General features: G+C 36.1%; 1 protein-coding gene and 1 pseudogene across 1 annotated transcript in view; one reads left to right on the forward strand and one right to left on the reverse strand.

Annotated features, from left to right (window-relative positions):
* The window catches only part of Stk4 (serine/threonine kinase 4), a 97269-nt gene that overhangs the window by 26582 nt on the left and 47956 nt on the right, over window positions 1–22731 (reverse strand). The window contains exon 10 of the mRNA XM_076852050.2: window positions 19162–19319. Coding sequence (XP_076708165.1) covers window positions 19162–19319 — 158 coding nt within the window. The remainder of the gene's footprint in view (window positions 1–19161; window positions 19320–22731) is intronic.
* On the forward strand, window positions 8088–8320 carry LOC143393519 (mitotic-spindle organizing protein 1 pseudogene; annotated as a pseudogene).

Raw genomic sequence — 22731 nt, forward strand, 5'->3', positions numbered from 1 at the left:
TAATGACTACTTTGGAATTCAATTTTCAACTAGCAATGGTTTTAATTCTTTTGTTTTTTAAGCAGTTTTTTAATCAATCCCTTTGGGAGTTAAGTTTTCTTTAGAAATGTTATCTTTCTGATGTTATAATGGAAGTCAATGGAAGTCAATGGAAGACTCCTGGGAAAAAGGTTTAGGTAACTGAAACTTGTTCCATGGACAATGTTTTGCGAAAGGAAAAGAAAGTGAGGGGGAAAAGCTGGCATTTATGAAGTGCCTATTATGGTGGAGGCATTTTTTATGCATTACCCCTTAACTCTCAAACTAACACAAAATCTATCCTGTAGTTCTAGTGTTATACCCCTTTTTACAGCTGAAAATGAAGCTTAGAAGAAAGAAACAGGCTTAAAGCTATTCAGAAAATAGTAAAGTCAGGATGTGAACCCTAAAAGCTTGCCTCTAGTGATCTTAAGGATCAGGCCTACTCCTTTATAACAAAGAGCAGTCACTTTGATACACCTAATGTACTTCCAAAGAGACCCAACCACAGTTTATAGAACCTTCTATAGAAACCTGAAATCTAAAATTTTCAGTCAAAAACCTTGGCTGTACAGCACAACCAATACCCTGAGTTGTGTTTCTCAGTGGCAGCACAATGAAGCACCAACAATCAGCCTTTCCCCTTCGGCTCAACCTCTCGAAATTCTGTGTTCCTTAGCCTGTTAGTTTGAAGTCTCAAACCGATATGAAGAAAGGAAAAGAAACTTGCTTTCCATTCAAGGATGATCGGGGCTTGGAGTGAACTTGTTGAAGACAAAAGATATCCAATTGTGTTGTATTTCGTTTGAGTGGTGGAGCATCAGGATCTTTGTCAAGTGAAGTGGTTATGTTGGGAGAGGGATATGATACAAGCGACACATCTTAGATATGAAAAAAAAAAAAAAAAGCTCCACATCATGTTTTTCTTTCAGGGGCCCTGGGGGGACTTAAGCAAATACTACTTTCAGAGTTCTAAAAGACTCTTTCTTTGAATAGAGATGAGAAAATTGACATAAATCTTCATCCTTGTCTTCTTCTTTTTTAAAATGTATTACAATTCTTATTACACATATAGAGCACAATTTTTCATTTCTTTGTATAAAGTATGTTCACATCAATTCATGTCTTTATACATATACTTTTTTTGCATTACAATTCTTATTACACATATATATCACAACTTTTCATATCTCAGTTTGTATATACAGTATGTTGACACCCAATTTGTGTCTTCATACATGTACTTTGGATAATGATGTCCATCACATTCCACCATCCTTGCTAATCCCCTGCTTCCTTCATCCTTGTCTTCTCAACATTTCATGTCCCAGGATAATGTACTATCAAGAGCTCATGCCAGAAAAAAATTGGGAGGTGAAGCTGAGTAGAAAGACTAACAGTATTTTTGACAGCTCAGAAGAAGAAGAGTAAAAAATAGGTGAATGAGGTCATCATTCAAAGGCATGGCTGTGGGTCCAGCAGTAAGAAAAACAATTTACATTCATCTCAGCTGAAAATCTAAAGTTTCTTTTCTAGATTAATAGCAAATTTACTTTTAAAATATCTTTTCAGCCAAATGCAGTGGTACAAGCCTGTAATCCCAGAAGTTCAGAAGGCTGAGGCAGGAAAATCTTGAGCTCAAAGTCAGCCTCAGCAACTTAGTGAGAGTCCTGAGCAACTTGGTGAGACCCTGTCTCAAGATAAAATATAAAAAGGGCTAGGGATGTGGCTCAGTGGTTAAGTGCCCTAGATTCAATCCCCCAGTATGAAAAAAAAAAAACAACAACAACAACTTTTGAAACCTTCTCAACAAACAACAAGTAATACTGAATTTATAGTTGTTTTCCCTTTTCTTTTCTGACTTCAAATTATAGCATAATTAAAGTAACTGAACCAAATCTGACCTTGGTTGAAATGAGATTCAAACTTTAAAACGTCAGATTCTGTTTATAGCAATTAGGAATCTAGGCCTACAGGACCCCTTCCCTTGCTAATACTAACTTGCATTCTGATAACTTGGGGCAGGCTAACAAACAATGTTTGCCACAAGACTGACTTCACTTTCCTGTGACCATAGCGCTATGATTAAATTAGTCTCAGAGACTAGTTAGTTTATATAAACAGCACCAGACTGTGGCAGAGACAGATCTCTGAATAAATCTACGCCTTGCTTTTTAAAAAAGTTAAACAGGCTTAAAATATTTAACTAACCTCTCAATACTGAAAAGCTGAAACTATGATCTTTAAGAATCAAAGGTAAGGGGGAATAGCAAGGACAGTGGAAGGAGACGGTCATCATTATACAAAATTCATGTATGAAGAGGTGAATTTGGTGTCAACATACCTTATATACAAACAGAGATTTGATAAATTGTGGTATAAAGGTGTATTAAGAATCGTAATGCAAAAAAAAAATATGAATGTAATGCACTCCACTATTGTCATGTGTGTAAGAAATAATAAAAAAAAATCAAAGGTAAGACTTATAAAAAGTATCATAAGGTTTATGAAGCAATTAACTTTAAAACCACTGTGAATAACCTAAGCATGTATCAGCAGAGAACTGGCTGAATAAACTGCAATATATTCTCCCAACAGAATGCAAAGATAGGGGAAGAAAAAAAAGGAATGTCAACTATTTCTACATACTGCTATGGAGTGATTTTTAAAGATATAAAGTTAAGTAAAAACAAAGAGAAAAGTATGTATACTATACTACTGTTATCTTAGAACATGAGTACAAATATGTGTGTGTGTGTGTGTGTGTGTATGTGTGTACACATCTTCAAAACATAACAAAAAAAGTGAAAATGGTATAGGAAGTAAGGACATATGCTAAATCTGAATAACTCTATTTTGTGGATTTGCCTTTGGAACCACACAATTTATATCATAAGGTAAAATAATAAGAAAAGCAAAATAAAATAACCAGTCTATCTACATATTGAGTATATGTACAACCACAGAGAACTATTCCAAGTGGCTTCAACATACAATAATTTGATTATACTTCTGGGATATGCCCTAAGGACAAAGGGAGCTGTAACACAATTGTGTTCAGTAATTGCTGGTGGAAGTACTGGTACTGTTATTTCGAGGCTGACATGCTTATTATGGAATGTAAAGCAAACACTGGCACTACTGAGGGGAAGGAATCACAAATATTGGATCAAAATGGTTAATACTACATCTGCAGTATTCAATATGAACTGCAATTAGTGTAAGAATTCATGAATTTGAAATAAACATATACCCTGGTTTTGTCCATTGAAAAGACCTAGAAAAAAATGATTTAACTGCAATGAGCACACCTTATAGTAGACTGTGTTTTCTGACTATCATTCCCACTAAAGGGAACCAGAGTTCCTTTGAAAAATGGCTGTTTCCAGCTTTGGTGCAGGAAATGGACAAGATGAATCTGGAATATTTCATCACATGAGAAAGCAAGAAAGCGCTTGAAAATTACTCTGAAATATAAAAATCAAACCTCAATAAATCAGGTTAAAAAAAACTTGTAGGATGAAATCAAGAAGGGACAACTTGAAAATTTTTTTAAAAACTCAAAGGACTAAAATACATCAAATATTTTTAAATCCATGAATTCATTAATGACACAAAAAATTATTGGTTATCTTTGGAGAATAGTAGGAAACTCATTATTTTGAAAAATAGTAATAAAGAGGGGAAATCAAGTATATAATCTGTCTTTTCTACATAAATTATACCTAATAGCATCTACAAAGTTAATGAAATGCTTAATTTCATAAGTATTTCAGTTGGTAAATGGAGAAGAAACCAAACGTCAACATTTTGTATCTTCTAACGAAATGGCATCTAGTACCTTCAGTGGCTTTCAACAACAGCAATAAAGAGATGACCATATATCCAGATCCAGACATTAGGAACCTCCAGACTGAAGTACACATACAACCTATGAAATATCCTTGCCAAAAAAATTCACCATGAATCTGGTCAAGATTAACAGTTCCAGAATTATGGCCAGTGGACCTATTAGGGATCCTGACACCCTCTTAAAGGAATAAGGTCAAACTATTTTCATTCTAAAACATTATTTACCTTTTCTACTGTGTTGAAACTTGCACTGATAGTGCAAAAGCAATGGTGGGGAGAACTGCTAGGTTCTTACTAGGTGTGGTAAGTAGTATACACCTGTAATCCTAGCTTCTTAGGAAGCTGAGACAGGAGGATTGACGTCATGGTCAGCCTTGGGAACTTGATGAGACCCTCTCTCAAAAAACAAAAAACAAAATAAAAGCTGGAGATGTAGCTCAGTGGTAGAGCACTCCTGGGTTCAATTCCCAATACTGCAAACAAAATTAAATAAAAACCTGCTAGCTGTAGTATGAATCAAAAAGTGGCACCACACAGTGTTAGCAGTTACTACATTCTTCAGGATCCAGGCTACATTTAAAAAACAAAATAACGCCAATTCCATCAAGATCATCCTTTGATGAAGTACTAATAAGTAATAATTTATTAAAGCTCATGTCTTTTTTAACAGTATCCATGATGAAATGGAAAGTTTGCACAAAGAGTTTCTGTGGTAACTGAAATATGATGGTCATCTTGAGGCAAAGGACTTGTGCAACTGGGCTGTGAGCTCAACTAGCTGCTTTTCCATGAAATACCATTTTTACTTGAAAGAAATACTAACACACTTTGCTTTTTTAGACTTAGGTATCTGGCAAACATTTTCTCAAAAATGGAAAAAGTGAGTATGCTACTTAAAAGGAAAATGGCTGCAAGTGTTTGTTGCCAATGATAAAAACTCAAACTTCCAAACAAAAATCAGAATTTTGGAAAACTTGATTCCTGAAGAGATGGGTCATAAATCTGAGGATTTAAAAAAAAAATTTTGTATAATGAAGTATGCCAATATTTGGAAGATCTGTATAACACAGTGGACCAACGGTTTTCAAACAAAGAAGGCACAATGTTATTAAATCATGTGTGAATAAATGTCCCATTCAAATTTAAGACAGGCCAATGATTTTTAATATGTAGTATATTAAAGTTTCAGATTCCACACTGCAACTGACCTTTAAGAAACCACTGACATGGCTTCCTGGCTGCCAAGCTGCACAGCCAGTCTACTGGACCCTGCTGAGAAATGGCAGCAGAGCACTAGAGCAGAGTGGCAGGCTGGGTGGGTCGGAGTGCATGGCCTGTGGCAGGGTGGAACCCACCATGTGGGTGTGGCAGTCCTGAGGCACTGCTAGCCAAGGTGCACCAAACTGTCACCCCTGAGTGGTCAGGCCTAGACAAGGTACAGATGCCTATTGTAGAAGCCCCCTGCACACATGCTGCCGCCCAGAACCAGCAAGGATAGACCATCCTATGACCTCAATCTCCTGCTTCCTGACCTGTGATGAGACAATAGAAGCAGGGCAGAGCTGAATGGCAATTGGGACTCAAGAGTTGATAGCATTAGTACATTTCCAAACCCTAATTAACATAAGTGTGGACCCATAGCAGTGAACCAAATGCTCTATAAATCCCTAGACTAGTACACTTGGAGCAGAAATGCTTACTACAGGGCCTCTCTTGCACTGCAAGAGTTCAGTTCCTGTTTCTATTCTTCAATAAATTCTACTCTTTCATTCATTCATCTTGGTCTGTGGATTTCATTCTTTGAATTCATGAGATAAGAACCCAGAAAGGTGAAATTGATTGTGAGCTGCTGAGGTCTGCTACAATACTTAAGGGTACAGCCCTCTCATTAAGAGGTCCTCAAGCTGTGCGCGGTCACATATGCCTGTAATCCCAGCGGCTCGGGAGGCTGAGGCAAGAGGATTGCAAGTTCAAAGCCAGCCTCAGCAAAAGTGAGGCACTAAGCAACTCAGACTCTGTTTCTAAATAATATACAAAATTTAGGACTGAGAATGTGGCTCAGTGGTTGAGTGCCCCTGAGTTCAATCCTCATTACCAAACCAAAAAAAAAGAGGTTCTCAGACACCTGGGAGGCGTTCTCAGACGCCTGCAACCTTATGCAGACCCCTGCAACCTTATGCAGACCCCACCAGCCAGCAGAAACAGAGAAAGAAACTCCAGTCTCATCTGCAGAAGCACAGAATCAAGTTTCCTCTCAAAACTTCAGTTTTACCACTACCGCTGTATTTTGATATAGGGTCAAAGAAAAATATCCACAATTATCTGAAAAGGCTATTAAAATATGTCTCCTTTTTCCAACTACACGTGTATCTTTGCCAGGATAGGCTTTCTTCATATACTTCAACCAAAATAATATATTAAGACATATTGAACACAAAAACAGGTGTGATAATCTACTATCACCTATTTAAGCCATATTTACATCTTAAGAAATGTAAACAGTATCATTCATATTGTTTGTTTTTTGGGGGGATATATGTTCATAAATTTTTTATATTAATGAATGAGTTTATTAAGTGAATTATAATAAATTATTTAAAAATTCTCAGTTAATTTCTAATTCAGTAAATATCAATAGATATAACCATATAAATAAAAGCTTTTGGAGGAACCAGGGCCTCCTGCATGGTAGGCAAGCACTCTACTACTGAGCTATACCCGCTGGCTCCCAATAATGTTGATAAGTGCAAAGGGATCCTGAGAGCTCCTCGTCTAGATTAAACTACCAAGTTACAAGAAATTCATAGAACACATTAAACAGTACCACTCAGATGCTATCAGCAATATCCAAAAGGTTGGGAAATCATATGAAACAACTAGTTTCTTCAACAATCTCACAAAGTATGTGGGAGTAGGGGCCTATGAATTAAAAGACTGTACACAGAGATATCAACCAAATGCAGTACAGAGCTCTTATCTGGATTCTATTTCACTGTATAAAAAAATTATAATGGGGAAAACTGAATAATGACAAGTATTTTGAAGCATGAAGAATCATTCTTTTTTTAGTTTTTTTTTTTTTTAGTTGTAGAAAGACACAATAACTTTATTTTATTTGTTATTTTTATGTGGTGCTGAGAATTGAACCCAGTGCCTCACATGTGCCAGGCAAGCACTCTACCCCTGAGCCACAACCACAGCCCAAGAATCATTCTTTAAGGTATTGTAAAGAGGTCTTTAATATCTTAGAAATATACACGAAGATATTTAGAAATGATATACATTTACCTTTGATTTACTTCAAAACAATCAAGAGGTAAAAGTGGGGAATAGTAATCCCAGTGGCTCAGGAGGCTGAGGCAGGAGGATCACGAGTTCAAAGCCAGCCTCAGCTAGAGCAAAGTGCTAAGCAACTCAGTAAGACTCTCTCTCTAAATATTACAAAAAAGGGCTAGGGATTTGGTTCAGTGGTCAAGTGTCCCCGAGTTCAATCCCTGATAACAAAAAAAGGGGGGGGGGGCTGAGACCACTGGATTAATACTTAGTCAAAGGGGGGAATAGTGGAGGTGAAGGATTATATAAAACAAGAATAGTTATAAAAGTTGATGATGAATCCCAGTGGCTTGGGAGGCTGAGGCAGAAGGATTATAAGTTCAAAGCCAGACTCAGCAATGGCGAGGCACTAAGCAACTCAGTGAGACCCTGTTTCTAAATAAAATACAAAATAAGACTGGGAATATGGCTCAATGGTTGAGTGTCCCTGAGTTCAATCCCCAGTAACAACAACAAAAAGTTGATGATGCATGCTGCTGAGTGATTGGAACTTCATTAGGTTTTATCTTAAAATGGAAGTTGGGGTATTCAAGGATGTACACTAATTTTTAAAATTCATTTGGCAAAAATGGACAATAAATTCATAGATAATGTTTTAGAAAAGTTTCCTATGTCATTATAAAACAGCAGATAAAATTTCAAGTTGTAGATAATTGGTTCCCAGAAAATATGAAGACATACTTTTGGGATTGTTAATTTAAACATCAGTAAAATAAAGGCATATCTGCTAGAGTAGTAGTAATTCTCAACTCCTAGCAAATGTCTAAAGCATATAATCAAAAGCAAAAAACTAGACCTAATAAAGAATGAATAAGTGACCCTGCTCGAACAATTCAGTAAAATTTCTTAATAAAAACCCAAAGATGCCTCCCTTGGCCTCCACCATGAAGAGTGGCAATGGCACCAGCTTGTGGAAAGCAAATTTTAATACAGTTAAGGAAACCACGGACAAGCTGCTTGAGATTTCAAGAATTTTGAATATTGGCTTAGACATGTAAACACTGTCTGTGTTTCACTTTGTGAGCAAGGAATTAACAAGGAAGCTTGATCATTGGTTATCAAGGAAATATGCAAGGCTATTGAAGCACTAAAGGCTGTTGAGGATATGACAAGCTGACCTTCTGCAGAAATCCTGATGAGATATGTCAAGCTCCTTGGGAGGATCTAAAGACTGCACATGAATGTACAGTGAAATTACTGCATGCAGCAGTGTAGAAAATTTTTCCTTTTTAAAAGAATCACAAAATCGTAGCTAATTACAAAATTAGCGCAAAGGGGCTTACAGAGAAACCATCAAGTATCTGCATACCATCTTATTCATCTTCTTTTAAATGGCCTATTTTGGTTCTGCTATGTTTGTATTTATGTATTCCTTATCTATAGCTCTGGTAGCTTTAATTTTCCAAGTCATCTGTCCATCAGATGTGCACATATGCTGTGCCTGTTTGAAGTACAGTGGAACCCATCAGTAATGATGTGTAGTAGTTCTGACTTCTTGACATTTCCATTATATACTTTAAATTGTTTATAGATTTATATTGTATTAGGTTGAAAGTGGACAGAATTTTAGCCACCATTTGTGAATTTGTATTTAGATTCCTTATGTATGCCAGAATCTTGGTGTGTGTGTGTGTGTGTGTGTGTGTGTGTGTGTGTGGTGCTGGGGATTAGAACCCAGGGCCTTGTGCATGCAAGGCAAGCACTCTACCAACTCAGCTATATCCCCAGCCCTTGGTGTTTTTTGTTTGTTTGTTTGTTTTAAGTAGAAAATCTTTTCTAGTCTTTAACAAAGAATATTTGGTTTTTTAAACTTTTTTTTGCACTAGGTGTTAGTGGCATATTCCTGTAATCCCAGAGAATCCAAAGGCTGAGGCAGGAGGATCACAAGTTGAAAGCCAGCCTCAGCAACTAGCAAGGTCTTAAGCAACGTAGTGAGACCCTGTGTAAAAATAAAAAGTAAAAGGGTTGGGAGATGTGGCTCAGTGGTTAAGCAAAAATTCAATTTCTGGCATCAAAACTAAAAAAATAACAACAAAAAAACCCCAGCATTTTTTGGACAGTGAATAATGTGAACTAGATCATTTTTATATTGACTGAAAAATAAAACTTCTAGAAACTTAGATTTTTAAAAGTACCAACAGTGTTAGCTTAGTTTTATATTTTTATATTTATATTTTGAATCATTTATATCTAATGAGAATATTAGTTGAGAATATTTTCTAAGTTTTATATACTAAAGGTCTAAAAAATGTTTTAAAATGAAACACAGCCAACATGCAAAGTAACAGGAATGCTTACCTAACAAATATTGAGTATATATTTAATAAATAACTAGATAGGTAGTATATTTCAACAGATAAATAATATTTTCTGAATAAGGATTTCTAGTCATTAAATGGAAACTAATGAAATATACATCAGGAATCATAAATATGGCTTTTAAAAATCATTTTGTGCCATTATTTTTACCTTTAAAGTTTTAAATCATCAAAATGGTGATTCAAAAATAAATTCTGGAAAATTTCAGATGGTATTGGTTCTGTAATAGAATCTTAGTGGAATTTTTTTTGCAAGGCTTACTATGGATTTAATCTCATTTTTTTGTTTCTTAAATGTTAGATTTTGTTAGACATCATTTAAGTGATGATATAAGCATTCATTCTTGGGTAGTATTTTCTTGTTCAGACAAGCTAAAGTGGTTTTAATAGGATTTAGTGATATTTAGATCGGCACTTTCTCTGCTGTTTTTTAAAAATCTTGGCTTTTGACCATTTTGACTTTTTCAATTATGGTATATCTACCAAATAAACTGAAAGGTCTATTAATAGAATAAGCTGGGAGACAATAAGAATTTGTGATAAGCCACTTAAATGATACTAAACATTGCAACTACTGCATGCCATTCATAAAATCAAAGAGTATTTTTTTTCAAATTCCATAATTCATGTTATTCTAGGCCATAGAGTTCATAGTGTCATTTACGATTTTATAAATTAAGCTATTTATGTATGAAACAAAGTAGAAAATATACTGAGAAATTATTATGTTTACAGAGGACTTCTGAATGTGCCATATTTCTTAAATGTTTTTTGGCAGTAGTGGGGATTGAACCTAGGGGCCGGGCCCTCCACTGAGTCACATCCCCAGCCCTGTTTGTTTATTTTTGAGGCCAAGTCTACTTATGTTGCCTAGGCTGACCTTGAAGTTGTGATCCTCCTGGCGTTAAACATAAATTTTTAAATGTACATTAAAGTAATATTTAAGAAATTAAAAAAAGACTAGTTTTGATTTGCATTTCTCTAACTGCTAGCGATGATGAACATTTTTTCATATATCTGTTGACTGATTGTATATCATCTTCCGAGAAGTGTCTGTTCAGGTCCTTGGCCCATTTATTGATTGGGTTGTTGTTATTATTATTATTATTATTATTGGTGTTTAGCTTTTTGAGTTCTTTATATACCCTAGAGATTAGTGCTCTACCTGATGTGTTAGGGGTAAAGATTTCTCCAGTCAGAATGGCAGCTATTATGAAAACAAACAACACTAAGTGTTGGCGAAGTTGCGGGTGGGGGGGGCGGGGGGGGTACACTGATACATTGCTGGTGGGAATGCAAATTGGTGCAGCCAAATGGAAAGCAGTATGGAGATTTCTTGGAAAACTGGGAATGGAAGCACCATTTGACCCAGCTAAAACCCTCTCCTCGGTCTATACCCAAAGGACTTAAAAAACAGCTTACTACAGGGGCACAGCCACTTCAATGTTTATAGCAGCACAATTCACAATAGCTAAACTGTGAAACCAACCTAGATGCTCTTCAATAGATGAATGGATTAAAAAAATGTGGCATATATATATATATATATATATATATAATGGAATGTTACTCAACAATAAAAGAGAATAAAATCATACATTTGCAGGTAAATGGATGGCATTGGAGAAGATAATGCTAAGTGAAGGTAGCCAATTCCAAAAAAACAAATGCCAAATGTTTTCTCTGATATAAAGAGGCTGATTCATAGTGGGGTAGGGAGGGGAAGCATGGGAGGAACAGACAAACTCTAGATAGGGCAGAGGGGTGGAAGGGGAAGGGAGAGGGCATGGGGTTAGAAATGATGGTGGAATGTGATGAACATTATTATCCAAAGTACATGTATGAAGACAAGAATTGGTGTGAATATACTTTGTATACAACCAGAGATATGAAAAATTGTGCTCTATGTATGTAATAAGAATTGTAATGCATTCCACTGTCATTTATAAATAAAATTAATTAAATTTTAAAAAGAAACAAAAAAAGGACACATTTCAATGTTGTGGATGTTGACAATGAAAAAAATAAAACCATTTTGGTTGTAATGGCAAGTACTTTAATTTAATATATGATTCAACTGTATTTCTGTAGGTAGTCTAAAAATATTAAGATGCTTATTATGTATGATTGGAGACTACTTAGAGATAGGTTATGTAACTTACAACTTTATTAGACTTTATGTATAAAATGGAATACTTTTCCCCTTGCAGTGAGAGGAGATAGCTACCTTAACATTGCCTCAGGCTTTAAAACAAACTTGGCAATTCAAGTGTGGATATTTTTCTATTCCTAAATAAGGGCTTCCTTACAAAGTGGCTTATTATCATTGTGAAATTGATATACATGTTGTTCCAAATATGCATAAGTTTTCCAATAACTGAATCAAATACTACTTTTTAAACATTTAATTAAAATTAAAAATGCAAAATAAATTAAAACCCAAAGAAATCTCAATTTATAATTAGGTTTATGGCCCTGATCTAGAAATGAATGGTTAAAAGTTTCAAGAAATCACAGGTTGTTGTCAGCTTCTTAGGGAAAACTCTGGGCTAAAATGTATCTTTCTCAACCTCAGTCATCTACATGGTTTATTTTTTTTTAAATTGTTTAAATTTATTTTTTAGTTGGACACAATACCTTTATTTTATTTGTTTATTTTTATGTGGTGCTGAGGATCGAAACCAGGGCCTCGCACATGATAGGCGAGCACTCTACTGCTGAGCCCCAACCCCATCCCATCTACATGGTTTATAATCATCTAGGGAATCTGAATAATCTTCAGGTTCTGTTACTTTCATTAAATTAATTCTAAAAATTGGGGCTGAGGATGTGGCTCAAGTGGTAGCGCGTTGGCCTGGCATGAGCGAGGCACTGGGTTCGATCCTCAGCACCACATACAAATAAATAAAGATATAAAAAAAATTAATTCTAAATTAACAGTTTGGTGATTTTATCTTCTGATGGACCCATTATCACACAAATGCAGAGTGGTATTAGCTCTGTGCTGCATTAGGATTCTATTTTTAATTTCTCTGATACACCAAGAAAATTCAAAGAATACTAAATATTCCCAGAAAAGAAGGTACTGGGCATTAATTTACTTTCTCTACTAATCTTTCCTGAGTCCCTCTCCTGCCTCTCAAACCCCACACCCCTATGATCCAGAATACTTGGGTGTTCTCGGTCACACCACAGGCCTCAAGAATCTCCAAGACATACTTCTCTCCCTCTCTCAGCCCAGAATACCTTTCCCCTCCTCCTCTGGCTAGAGCACTCCTATTCATCTTTCAAACTTCACTTCAATTAAGACTTCTGGATGTCTTCCCTGGGGTTCTTGCTCTCTTCTGGGTTTCCACAGCACTTTTTTATAAGCACTTTATGACAGAATTTACCAGAACAGCCTCGAGAAAGGTCATACAGTACAGATGGTTAAAAGGATGGGCTTTGACTCAAACTTTGCTATACAACTATCTGTATAATCTTACTAATTTAATTAAATCCACCAAATGTCAGGTCCTTCAATAAACCAGCCTTTGGTTTTCCTGATCAACTTTTTTTGTTTGTTTGTTTTCTGTTTCATTAAATTTTACTTTTATCTTTATCTTGCTTTTAGCTTACTTACAATCTTTCTTGTTGTTGTTTTTGGTACTAGTGATCAAACCCAGATGTACATAACCACTGAGCCACATCCCTAGCCCTTTTTAAATTTTTTTATTTTGAGCAAGGGTCTCAGTAAGTTCTTTAGGCCTTCCTAAATTGCTGAGGCTGGCTTTGAACTTGTGATCCTCCTGCCTCAGCCTCCCAAGCTGCTTGGGATTGCATGTGTGTGCCACCCATACCCAGCACTTAAAATATTTCTTGCAACCTAAAAAGAATATGCATTTAAGATTATAAATCTTTCTCTAAGTACCACTTTGTGCTGTATCCCACATGTACTGAATTATAGGAATCTGAATTTTGTAGGATTCTTATAATTAATTTCTAAGCAGTTTATAACTTCTATTTTGACTTCATTTTTAAAGAATTATTTAGAGATATGTAAAAGTGTACCTCTACTACATTTAAAAGACCTCTGTTACATTTCCAAGTAGAATAATGTGTCTTTGGCTACTTTCTTACAGCCAATAAATATTGGCCTATACAATTTGTGCTGAGTGACATTTATTTTTGAGTATTTCAAAAGAATATTGAATATTCCACATACATTTTTAAAGTTTAATATTCATTTGAAAGGTTTTCCTATTTTTTATTTCATCAACCTTGTTAAATGTTTGGGTTTTGTCTTAACTGAAATGTCAACTTTCCTTCCTTCCTTTTGTGTTGGGATTGAACTGAGGGCCTCATGCAATGCTAAGCATGTGTTCTACACTGAGCTACATCCCCAGCCTGAAATGTTAATTAATGAGGGAAGAATATTTAGTCTTCATCTATCATTGCAGTTGTTTCATTGTTCCTTGTATTTCTATCATTTTAGATAAATATATATGCTTCATGCAGGTTCATGACTTAAACTTTCTAGATTAAGTGTATCTTTTAGCAATGTAAAGTATATTTCCTCCCCATGTGATATTCTTTGAATTCTATTTCACTTTCAGTGCATATTTGCCTAGTGTATCTTTTTATATTCAACTGTTTTAAACTTTTCAGTGATTTTTATTTTAGTTATCTCTCTCATAAATAGCATTTAGCTGGATTTTGACTGCTAATTTTATCCAGAGTCTCTGTGCTTTAACAAGTGATTTTATTTTATTTATTCATTTTTAGTATCTTTTAACCTATTGATAGATCTTTATTTTATTTATTTATATGTGGTGATGAGAATCAAACCCAGTGCCTCACACATGCTAGGCAAGCGCCCCACCACTGAGCTACAACCCCAGCCCTTAACAAGTGATTTTAATAAACTCACATTTACCGTGATTACTGCTGTGTTTACAATTAGATTGCTACCCTATGTGTAACTCAGCTCCAGTTCACAATGGATTTCTTTCCTTCCTTACCCACTCCAACTTGGCCCTGTGTTCAGTCTTTGTATTGTTCCCTCTATCTGCCTATGATTTGCTGCCCCTCTATGTTTACTGTAGCAGGATGCCCTGCCTTTCCCTAACTAAGGCCTCTCTCAAGCTATCTCTTTAGTATGCTTTTTAAAATAGCCATTATGACCTAAACTGGTCTATCTACTGTTTTACTTACTCAATGTCTGTTTCCCTCACTTAAAGTTCACGTGGGCACCAATCTCATCTGTCTTGTTCAGGGTGTTTCTGAAGATTCATGAGACAAAGTGGACTTAAGAGTACAGCTTTTGTGGCATTAGGAATGGCAAAACGACATTATAATGGCAAAATGAGTATCTCATAAAAGTGATATTTTTTTTCCAAAAATCAATCTGTTTACTGAATGCAAAACACCTATTTTTTTTTTTTTGAGAGAGAGAGAGAGAATTTTAATTTTATTTTATTTTATTTTTTTTTAGTTTTCGGCAGACACAACATCTTTGTTTGTATGTGGTACTGAGGATCGAACCAGGGTCGCACGCATGCCAGGCAAGCGTGCTACCGCTTGAGCCACATCCCCAGCCCCGCAAAATACCTATTTTAGAGGATATTTCATTTTTAAGCACCCTTTTTCATTAAACACTACATATGTTAAACATTAAAAGGGAATCTTTGGGGTCTGGGGTTGTGGCTCAGCAATACAGCACTTGCCTAGCATGTGCGAGGCCCTGGGTTCAATTCTCAGTGCCTATAAAAATAAATAAATAAAATAAAGGTGTCCAACTACCAAAAAGAGGGGGAGGGTCTTTAGAGTTTTTTTTTTTCTTCCCCAACTTGACAAATAAGGAAATTCAATTTTAGAAATGGTACAAGTATTCGGTTTCAGGTGAAAATATGAAGTTTTTTTGTCAATATAAATTCTCCTGCTCCTGATTAAGTTATTTACTATTTGCCATTTTGGGCAAAAAGTTCATTTCAAAACAGCAACTGCCTTCATAGAAGAAAAGAGAGAATCTTTTTCATAATTAAATACTGGTTGTCTCGAATCAAAAGGTGTCTAAGACTGCTGAGGGAAACATGTTAGCCAGTCCAACAGACACTTTAAGTGTAGGGTAGGTATTCAAAACTTTGTTCATTCAGTGGATTGGCTCTTTCTTTGCCAAATGTGATTTATAGATGTACATAATCCATACCCTATATACTTCTTTGATGCTTCTGATAAGAGTACAAGAGACTCAAAGGAGAACAACAAAGAAATTTTAAAACCATATAATGTTAATAAAATATGAATATATCCTTGTCTCTGAATTTCTATAGGACCTAGCAGGAAAAAAGCAGCCTATGTGAAGAAACCTACACTTCTAAAAACATTTTCAAATGAGACTTTCAAGGGTTAGAAGTCAGGTTTCAGCACCACTGAATGCTGTCCCCAGAGATTCTGATTCCCTATGTCTAGGGCAGGACCTGAGAAACTGCACTTCTCATGAATTTCCAGGTAATGCCAACACTGCTAGTCTAGGGACCACTTCGAGGCCAAATGCTTGCTTTGGGATTAAGGTCAGAGCTATATATCAAGAATACCAAGATATTAGAGCTTTCCATTTGATCTTTGGTATTTTTTATGTAGCAATTCATGTATATATCCCACTTCAATTTTCTTTCATTGTTTAGTTGAAATGCTCTTAAAAAAGAGAATTTAGAAGACAACTTCTCTTGAAAATCCGAAGGTAAAAATACAGCAGAATTTTATATATTAGTATAGGTTGGTTTAAGCATATACAAATCCAAATAATTTAGAACAAGAGTCTCAACAGCAATGCCTCTAAGTGTCAGGTCAGACAGTTAATACAAATGAGTGAAGTGGGCCAGACACTGTGAAGAATTGAAGATGCCATACTCAAAGAGGGCACCTGCTACTGAGCTCCAGACAATACCCAATAATATAGGATAGACTGTAAAAATCTTCCAAGTTTTCAAGATAACATTGTATCTCTCAAGTTTTAAATCAACTAAAAGTTTTTGTGTATAGAACACACAAAAAGATCTGTGGGCTGGATACTGCCAATTTATGGCCTCTGAGTTAGAAGAATGCAGATGGGCCACATGTGAGCCTATTCACAGTGCACAGGGGTCCATTCCTTCTAGCAATCCCTTACTTCCAAAATAGAAAACACTCTTTAAAGACATATAAAAAAAAAGTTCCTTTGTATAAATAACTTAACCATCAAAACAAGTTCTCTGCCAATGATCTTAGTACGGGCAAACTGTGGCAAAGAGAAATGAATTCTTCATGTATTGGAACTATTGATCTAAGATAATGAATTGCATTAAAGTGGTATTTCAGGAGAACCCAACTTCTGTAATTTAAAAACCAAAGATAGGAAGAAAGACAATTAGACCTAGACACAGAGATTTAAGGATTCTTAAGAATTCTCTCCCAATGATGGTGTGATCTAGTAACTGAAAGTTATTTAAACACCTTTTCTTACAGATTCATTAAACTGGCCTTACAAATATGTTGAAGACAACGACACAGGCAACATGGAATAGCAAGCACAAAAGTGAAAAAGATGAAAGCCAAAGACCTAGAAGAGAGGAGAGGCAGAAGGTGAATTGCATCTTTGGTCCTTTGTAAGTAAAAACACTGCACCTATGTTCAGAAAATCTGTAGTTCAATTGTCTATTAACACAGCAACTAGAACAATAATTATAAAACAAAAAGGATCAAGTCACCTCTTGCCAATGGTTTTCCATTCTACTTCAAGTAAAAGTCCTTCCCACACAAAGCCCTACGCTATCTGGCTCTCCCTTACGCTGTGATCTCCTTTACTGTTCCACCCCAAAGCCATTCCTGACATACTATCTCTTTAACACATCAAGCAAATTCTTGCCTCACAATCTTTGCATCTGTTTTCTCACTGCCTGAAAACCTCTTCTGGATGTTCACATAGTTCACTTCCTCATGCTCTTACCAACAAGGACTTCACTGACTACTCTTTTACTTTAAAAAGTCATGTGCACATGTGCATGCGCGTGCGTGCACACACCCACACACCCACACACATGCCCCATCTTTCTTCTCTTACTTCCCTTTTGCTTTATATTTTCCACAATACACACCACACCATCTGACATGCTAAATGTTTTACTTATTTTCCTTCTTTATTCTATAGCATGCCTGGAATCCCAGCAACTTGGGAGGCTGAGGCAGGAAGAATATAAGTTTGAGACCAGCCTCAACAACTTAGCAAGATCCTGTCTCAAAATAAAATAAAGATGGCTGGCAATAAAGCCCAATGGTAGAGCAGCCCTGGATTCAATCACCAGTCTAAAGAGAAAAAGTTTGACTAAATAAATTAATGAACACTTGGGTTCTAATATGGGTTCTGGGTTCTACTCAGTTAAATAAATTCAGGTGATTTATTCTTGTCCTCAAAAGATCTCTATCCTTAATAAACTATGACATTTTACAAAAGTAGTAATTAAGTTAGGGAAGAATAACATCACTCCTTTAAGCCAGTCTGCAGTGTAGTGGAAAGCCAAAATTAGTAAGGCTCCCAGAGTTAAATCTAATGCCCAAACTAAGATCTTTTATAAACAACAACAAATTATGTTAGCTGAATACCGAACTTCAGAATTTAAGAATGTAAAAACAAAAAATTTCCAAACAAAAAAATGTTTTCTAGAAAGGAACATAAACTCCTTAGCTTACTTTATTCCACAATTTTTTATTGCCTCTAACTCTTTAAGTCCCTGTGAACATTACTAAGGGTCTGTGGAGAAAGGAGAATGTTCCATAAGCAGTAGAAGGAAAACCACATCCAGGTTTTCACAAGAAACTTTGGAATAATTTAATATTCAGCCTCTAGAAGACTCAGAATAATCGTCTCACACTAAAATTAGAATAGTTATCAAAACAGCAAAGGCACTACAAAACAGTGTCAACTGCCCTTTAGTCTAATTCTTAAATATAAGATCACAGGCTGGGGATGTGGCTCAAGCGGTAGCGCGCTCGCCTAGCATGCGTGCGGCCCAGGTTCGATCCTCAGCACCACATACAAAGATGTTGTGTCCGCCAAAAACTAAACAATAAATATTTAAAAAAAAAAAAAATATAAGATCACAACCACAGGGCTGGGGTTGTGGCTCAGTGGTAGAGCGCTCACCTAATATGTATGAGGCTCTGGGTTTGATCCTCAGCACCACGTAAAAATAAATAAATAAAATAAAGGTATTGTGTCCAACTACCACTAAAAAATAAAAAAAAAATAATAATAATAAAAAAAGATCACAACCACAAACAAACTACTAAAGACAGTCACATTTTCATTTGATGTCTGAATATTTCTTTTACCACTAACAATTTCAAACTAGACAAAAAGAAAAATGGCAAACAAATAAAGGATTTTTAAAGCAAAAGAGATGCCATTAATCAGGGAACCCCGGAATTTCTCAGATGTCAGTAAAAATATTTCAACCTCATGAGGCCCTTAGCCCCAGAGATGCTGACAGGGGCCGTTGCAGGTCATACTGCCTAGGAAAATGCTCCTATGCTCAGGCATTTCAGTAAAATGAAAGCTCTGGATATGTGGTATTTTGGATCACTTCCCCCAGAAGATAGAACCCTTTATTTCAACAATACTCACAAACTCATAGTCTCCATCCTGTGGAACTTTCCAATCTGAAGAATTTTTCAGTGGGCCAGGTACACTCTTACCAAAGCTATTGATTTGGTTTTCCTTTTCTTTTTGTTCAAAGTATTCAAGAAAAGATGGTTTTGCAGGTTGCATGGTCTCATCCCTTCCTATAAACCAAGAAAAGTAAAAGGTGAATAGGCATACACTTTTATTTTAGGTAAGTTTAGTAAATAAATAGATCTCCAGATTGGCTATGTCTCCAGTTAGATCAGGAGTTTATCAAGAAAAGTTACCCTAATATATCAGCAAGACCAATGGGTCTTTCTGTTAGATGCCCTTTCAAGAATCTAACGAAACTATAGAAAAACGCACAAATGCTCAATCAAAATATTCCTTATACAAGAAAATTCAAGGTCCCCCTTAAAACAAATGCCCACACACATGGTTCCTTTTTCTAAATAGAAAGTTTGGGGTGTTGCAATGACTCTGAATAAGTTGCATATAATAATTTTAGGTCTTCCATAGTCAATAGTTCCTGTAATATTCACACTGGAAAACACTTCAGAAAAAAGTAAATACATTTATTTAGCACCCACCAAAGACAATATTCTCTACAGGCATTTCAGTAAGGAGTGAGGATGATATATTAGGGTAACTTTTCTTGATAAACTCCTGATCTAACTGGAATGAGAAAATATGCGTGAAAAATAAAATACATGTAAATCATAATCTATCTAACTTGGAAATATTATTTCCAAATAATATTTGGAAATGCTTCACAGTAAAGTTATGGGGGAAAACAACATTATATATACAGTATGATCTCAATTCAGTAAAATCATACTGATGGGGGGAAATGACTGAAAGAATACATACCAAAATGTTAACAGGATTTATCTTTGGTAGTGGGACTATAACTAATTCTTACTTGCTATAATTTCTTTAATACATCTTTAAAACTTTTTTAAAGAAGATAGTACTGGATACATATTAAATAAACATAATTGATTATAAGAGTTACATGTGTCCATAAGATCTTGCAGGCTGGGTGACCAGGAAGATTGGTAAAGAAGCTGGGTCTCAAACCACCTCAGAGAATAGAATCAGTGGTTGGAGGCAGCAGCAGTCATCACAGGAAAGCAAATACAGCAATTACTAGTAACTTGTAACAATGGCAAAAAGAGTAATTTTACCTGGCATGATTTCAAATTCTTGCTAGATGAATGCATCTATTTCACATGTTGAAGTACCATGTGCCTGTGGTCATAATGCTAATATGGGGAAATATAGGAAGTTTTTTCCTCAGTGCTTTCCATGAATAAAGGGCTTACATAGCCCTTTTCCTCAGGAACCAGAAAGGAGGACCAGAATATTCAGAGCCTTAAGAAAGGGATGGGGGCTGAGGTTGTGGTCCGGTGGCAGAGCGATCGCCTAGCACGTCATGCGAGACCCTGGGTTCAATCCTCAGTACCACATAAAAATAAATAAATAAAATAAAGGTATTGTGTCTGTTAGATCAGTGGCAGCAACTTGGTGGCGACTTAGTGGCAACTTAGAACAGAGCAGCCCGAGCTGGAAAAGAACATTAATCAGATGCCAGCGGAAATGCCTGTCAATCAGCCAGATCTCCTCACTAATGCCTGTCAATCAACAGGACCCCCCTGGCCAATTCTGGAGTTCAGCCAACTCCCCTGACCAACTCCAAGGGGGCAAGGACACCTTTTCTTGTCCCAAGCCCTTCCCTTCCTGCTGTAAGCCCCATAAAAGTCCAGTCCGGTCGAGCTCCCACGCGGTTTCTCCTCAGACCCTTCTCCTGTCCCCTCTGTGGGTCTGATCGAGTTCTGCCCAGGAGTGATATCTCAATAAAGCCTGTGCAGCGGCCCTTTTAAATCTGCCTCCTTTGTTCGATGCCTGCCCCGCCTGATCTGACAGTGTCCACAACTACAACTAAAAAATAAATATTAAAAAAAAAAGAAAGTAATGGATGGAGAGGTGTTTAGAAGATAAATAAGTGTTTCTCTCCAGCAACACTGTCCTATGTGATCTTACTTATCTCACGACACTCTCGTAAGTGTAATTTCAAGCCAGAACCCTGACTGCCCCTCAGATGTTTGTCATCTTCCTATCATCACTGCCAAGGTCAACAGTAGTCAATCCCAGATCTGCCTACTTCCAGATGCTGCCAATAGCTTTTCAGACTGTAGCCTCTTTACTTATAGAGGATTAAACACAGTTTTTGCTAGCACCGGTCAATGAATACATGGTGTTTTGTTTGGTGTACTCTAGATATAACTTTAGGTGCTTTATGATATTAGGTACTTTTCATGCTTACTCTGTTTAGTTTTTAAGTTAAATTTCAGGTAATATTTCATGCCATAGTTTTTCAGGAACTACAAAAAAAACCATAAAAATGGTAGTGCTTTGGATTTGCAAATGTGTTAGGAAGCTATGTTCTTTTGCCTCATTCCCTTCCTCTGGGACCAGAGGAGAGGACTACTTCAGAGGCAACTCTGCAGCAATCCAACATGTAATTCTACACATAAAGTAAGGAGTGTTCAAAGAATCTCTAAGAGTCAAGCAATCTCAATAGTACTACCAACTTGACATGTTCAGAAATGGTATATATCATGACCAGACACTGAGCAGCTAAACAGAATAAAAAGTCCAGAAACAAGATAAAAAGAACAAGTGGCTACCCAACAAATGGATGGCTATTTGGAAAAAGATTACTTTGGATCCATATCTCATACCATAAGCCAGAAAAACTCCAAATGGACAAAGGATCTAATTGTAAAAATGGAAAACATAAATACTGAAAGAAAATGTGTGAATGCATGTGGAAAAGACTATGACAAAAATCCAGATGCAAAAAAAATAGATAAAAATTGTTTGCATAAGAAAAAGTCACAAATTTTTAAAAAATGAATAAGCACACATATACTGTAAGTCAAACCAAAAGACAAATGATAAAGGCTAGGGGCAGTGGCACACACCTGTAATCCCAGCAGCTCGGGAGGCTGAGGCAACTCAGTGAGACCTAGTCTCTACATAAAATACAAAATAGGGTCGGAGATGTGGCTCAGTGGTTGAGTGCCCCTGAGTTCGATTCTGGTAAGTCTCCCCCGCCCAAAAAAAAGACAAATGATAAACAGAAAGAAAACATTTACAACAAATACCATAACATTTTAAAAGAATTTTTAAAAGACTATTTCAAGAACTCTTTATGTATTAGGGAAGTAAGCTCCCAATATGTAAAGAATTTTTTGAATCAAGTAAGACTAAAAAAGGTGAAAAAATGGATTAACAACTCGAAAAGACAGTACACAACAGATACCTAATTGGTCTTTACACATGAAAAAAATAAATGCTTAGGTTCACTCATAGAGAAACACAACTAAAATTTATATTTCAAAGGGCAATACACTCTTGGTAAGGCTGGGGGATAAAGGCACACTGAATGTTGTGGAACTGGAGTACACAAGGCACCACCCCTACAAAGGGGGTCTAGCACTGAGTATTAAACATTAAACAGAGAGAGGCACTGGAGAGCTCTGAACATTTGAACTGGAGGTCTTAATA

Source organism: Callospermophilus lateralis, chromosome 3 (assembly GCF_048772815.1).
Source record: "Callospermophilus lateralis isolate mCalLat2 chromosome 3, mCalLat2.hap1, whole genome shotgun sequence".
Taxonomy (NCBI): domain Eukaryota; kingdom Metazoa; phylum Chordata; class Mammalia; order Rodentia; family Sciuridae; genus Callospermophilus; species Callospermophilus lateralis.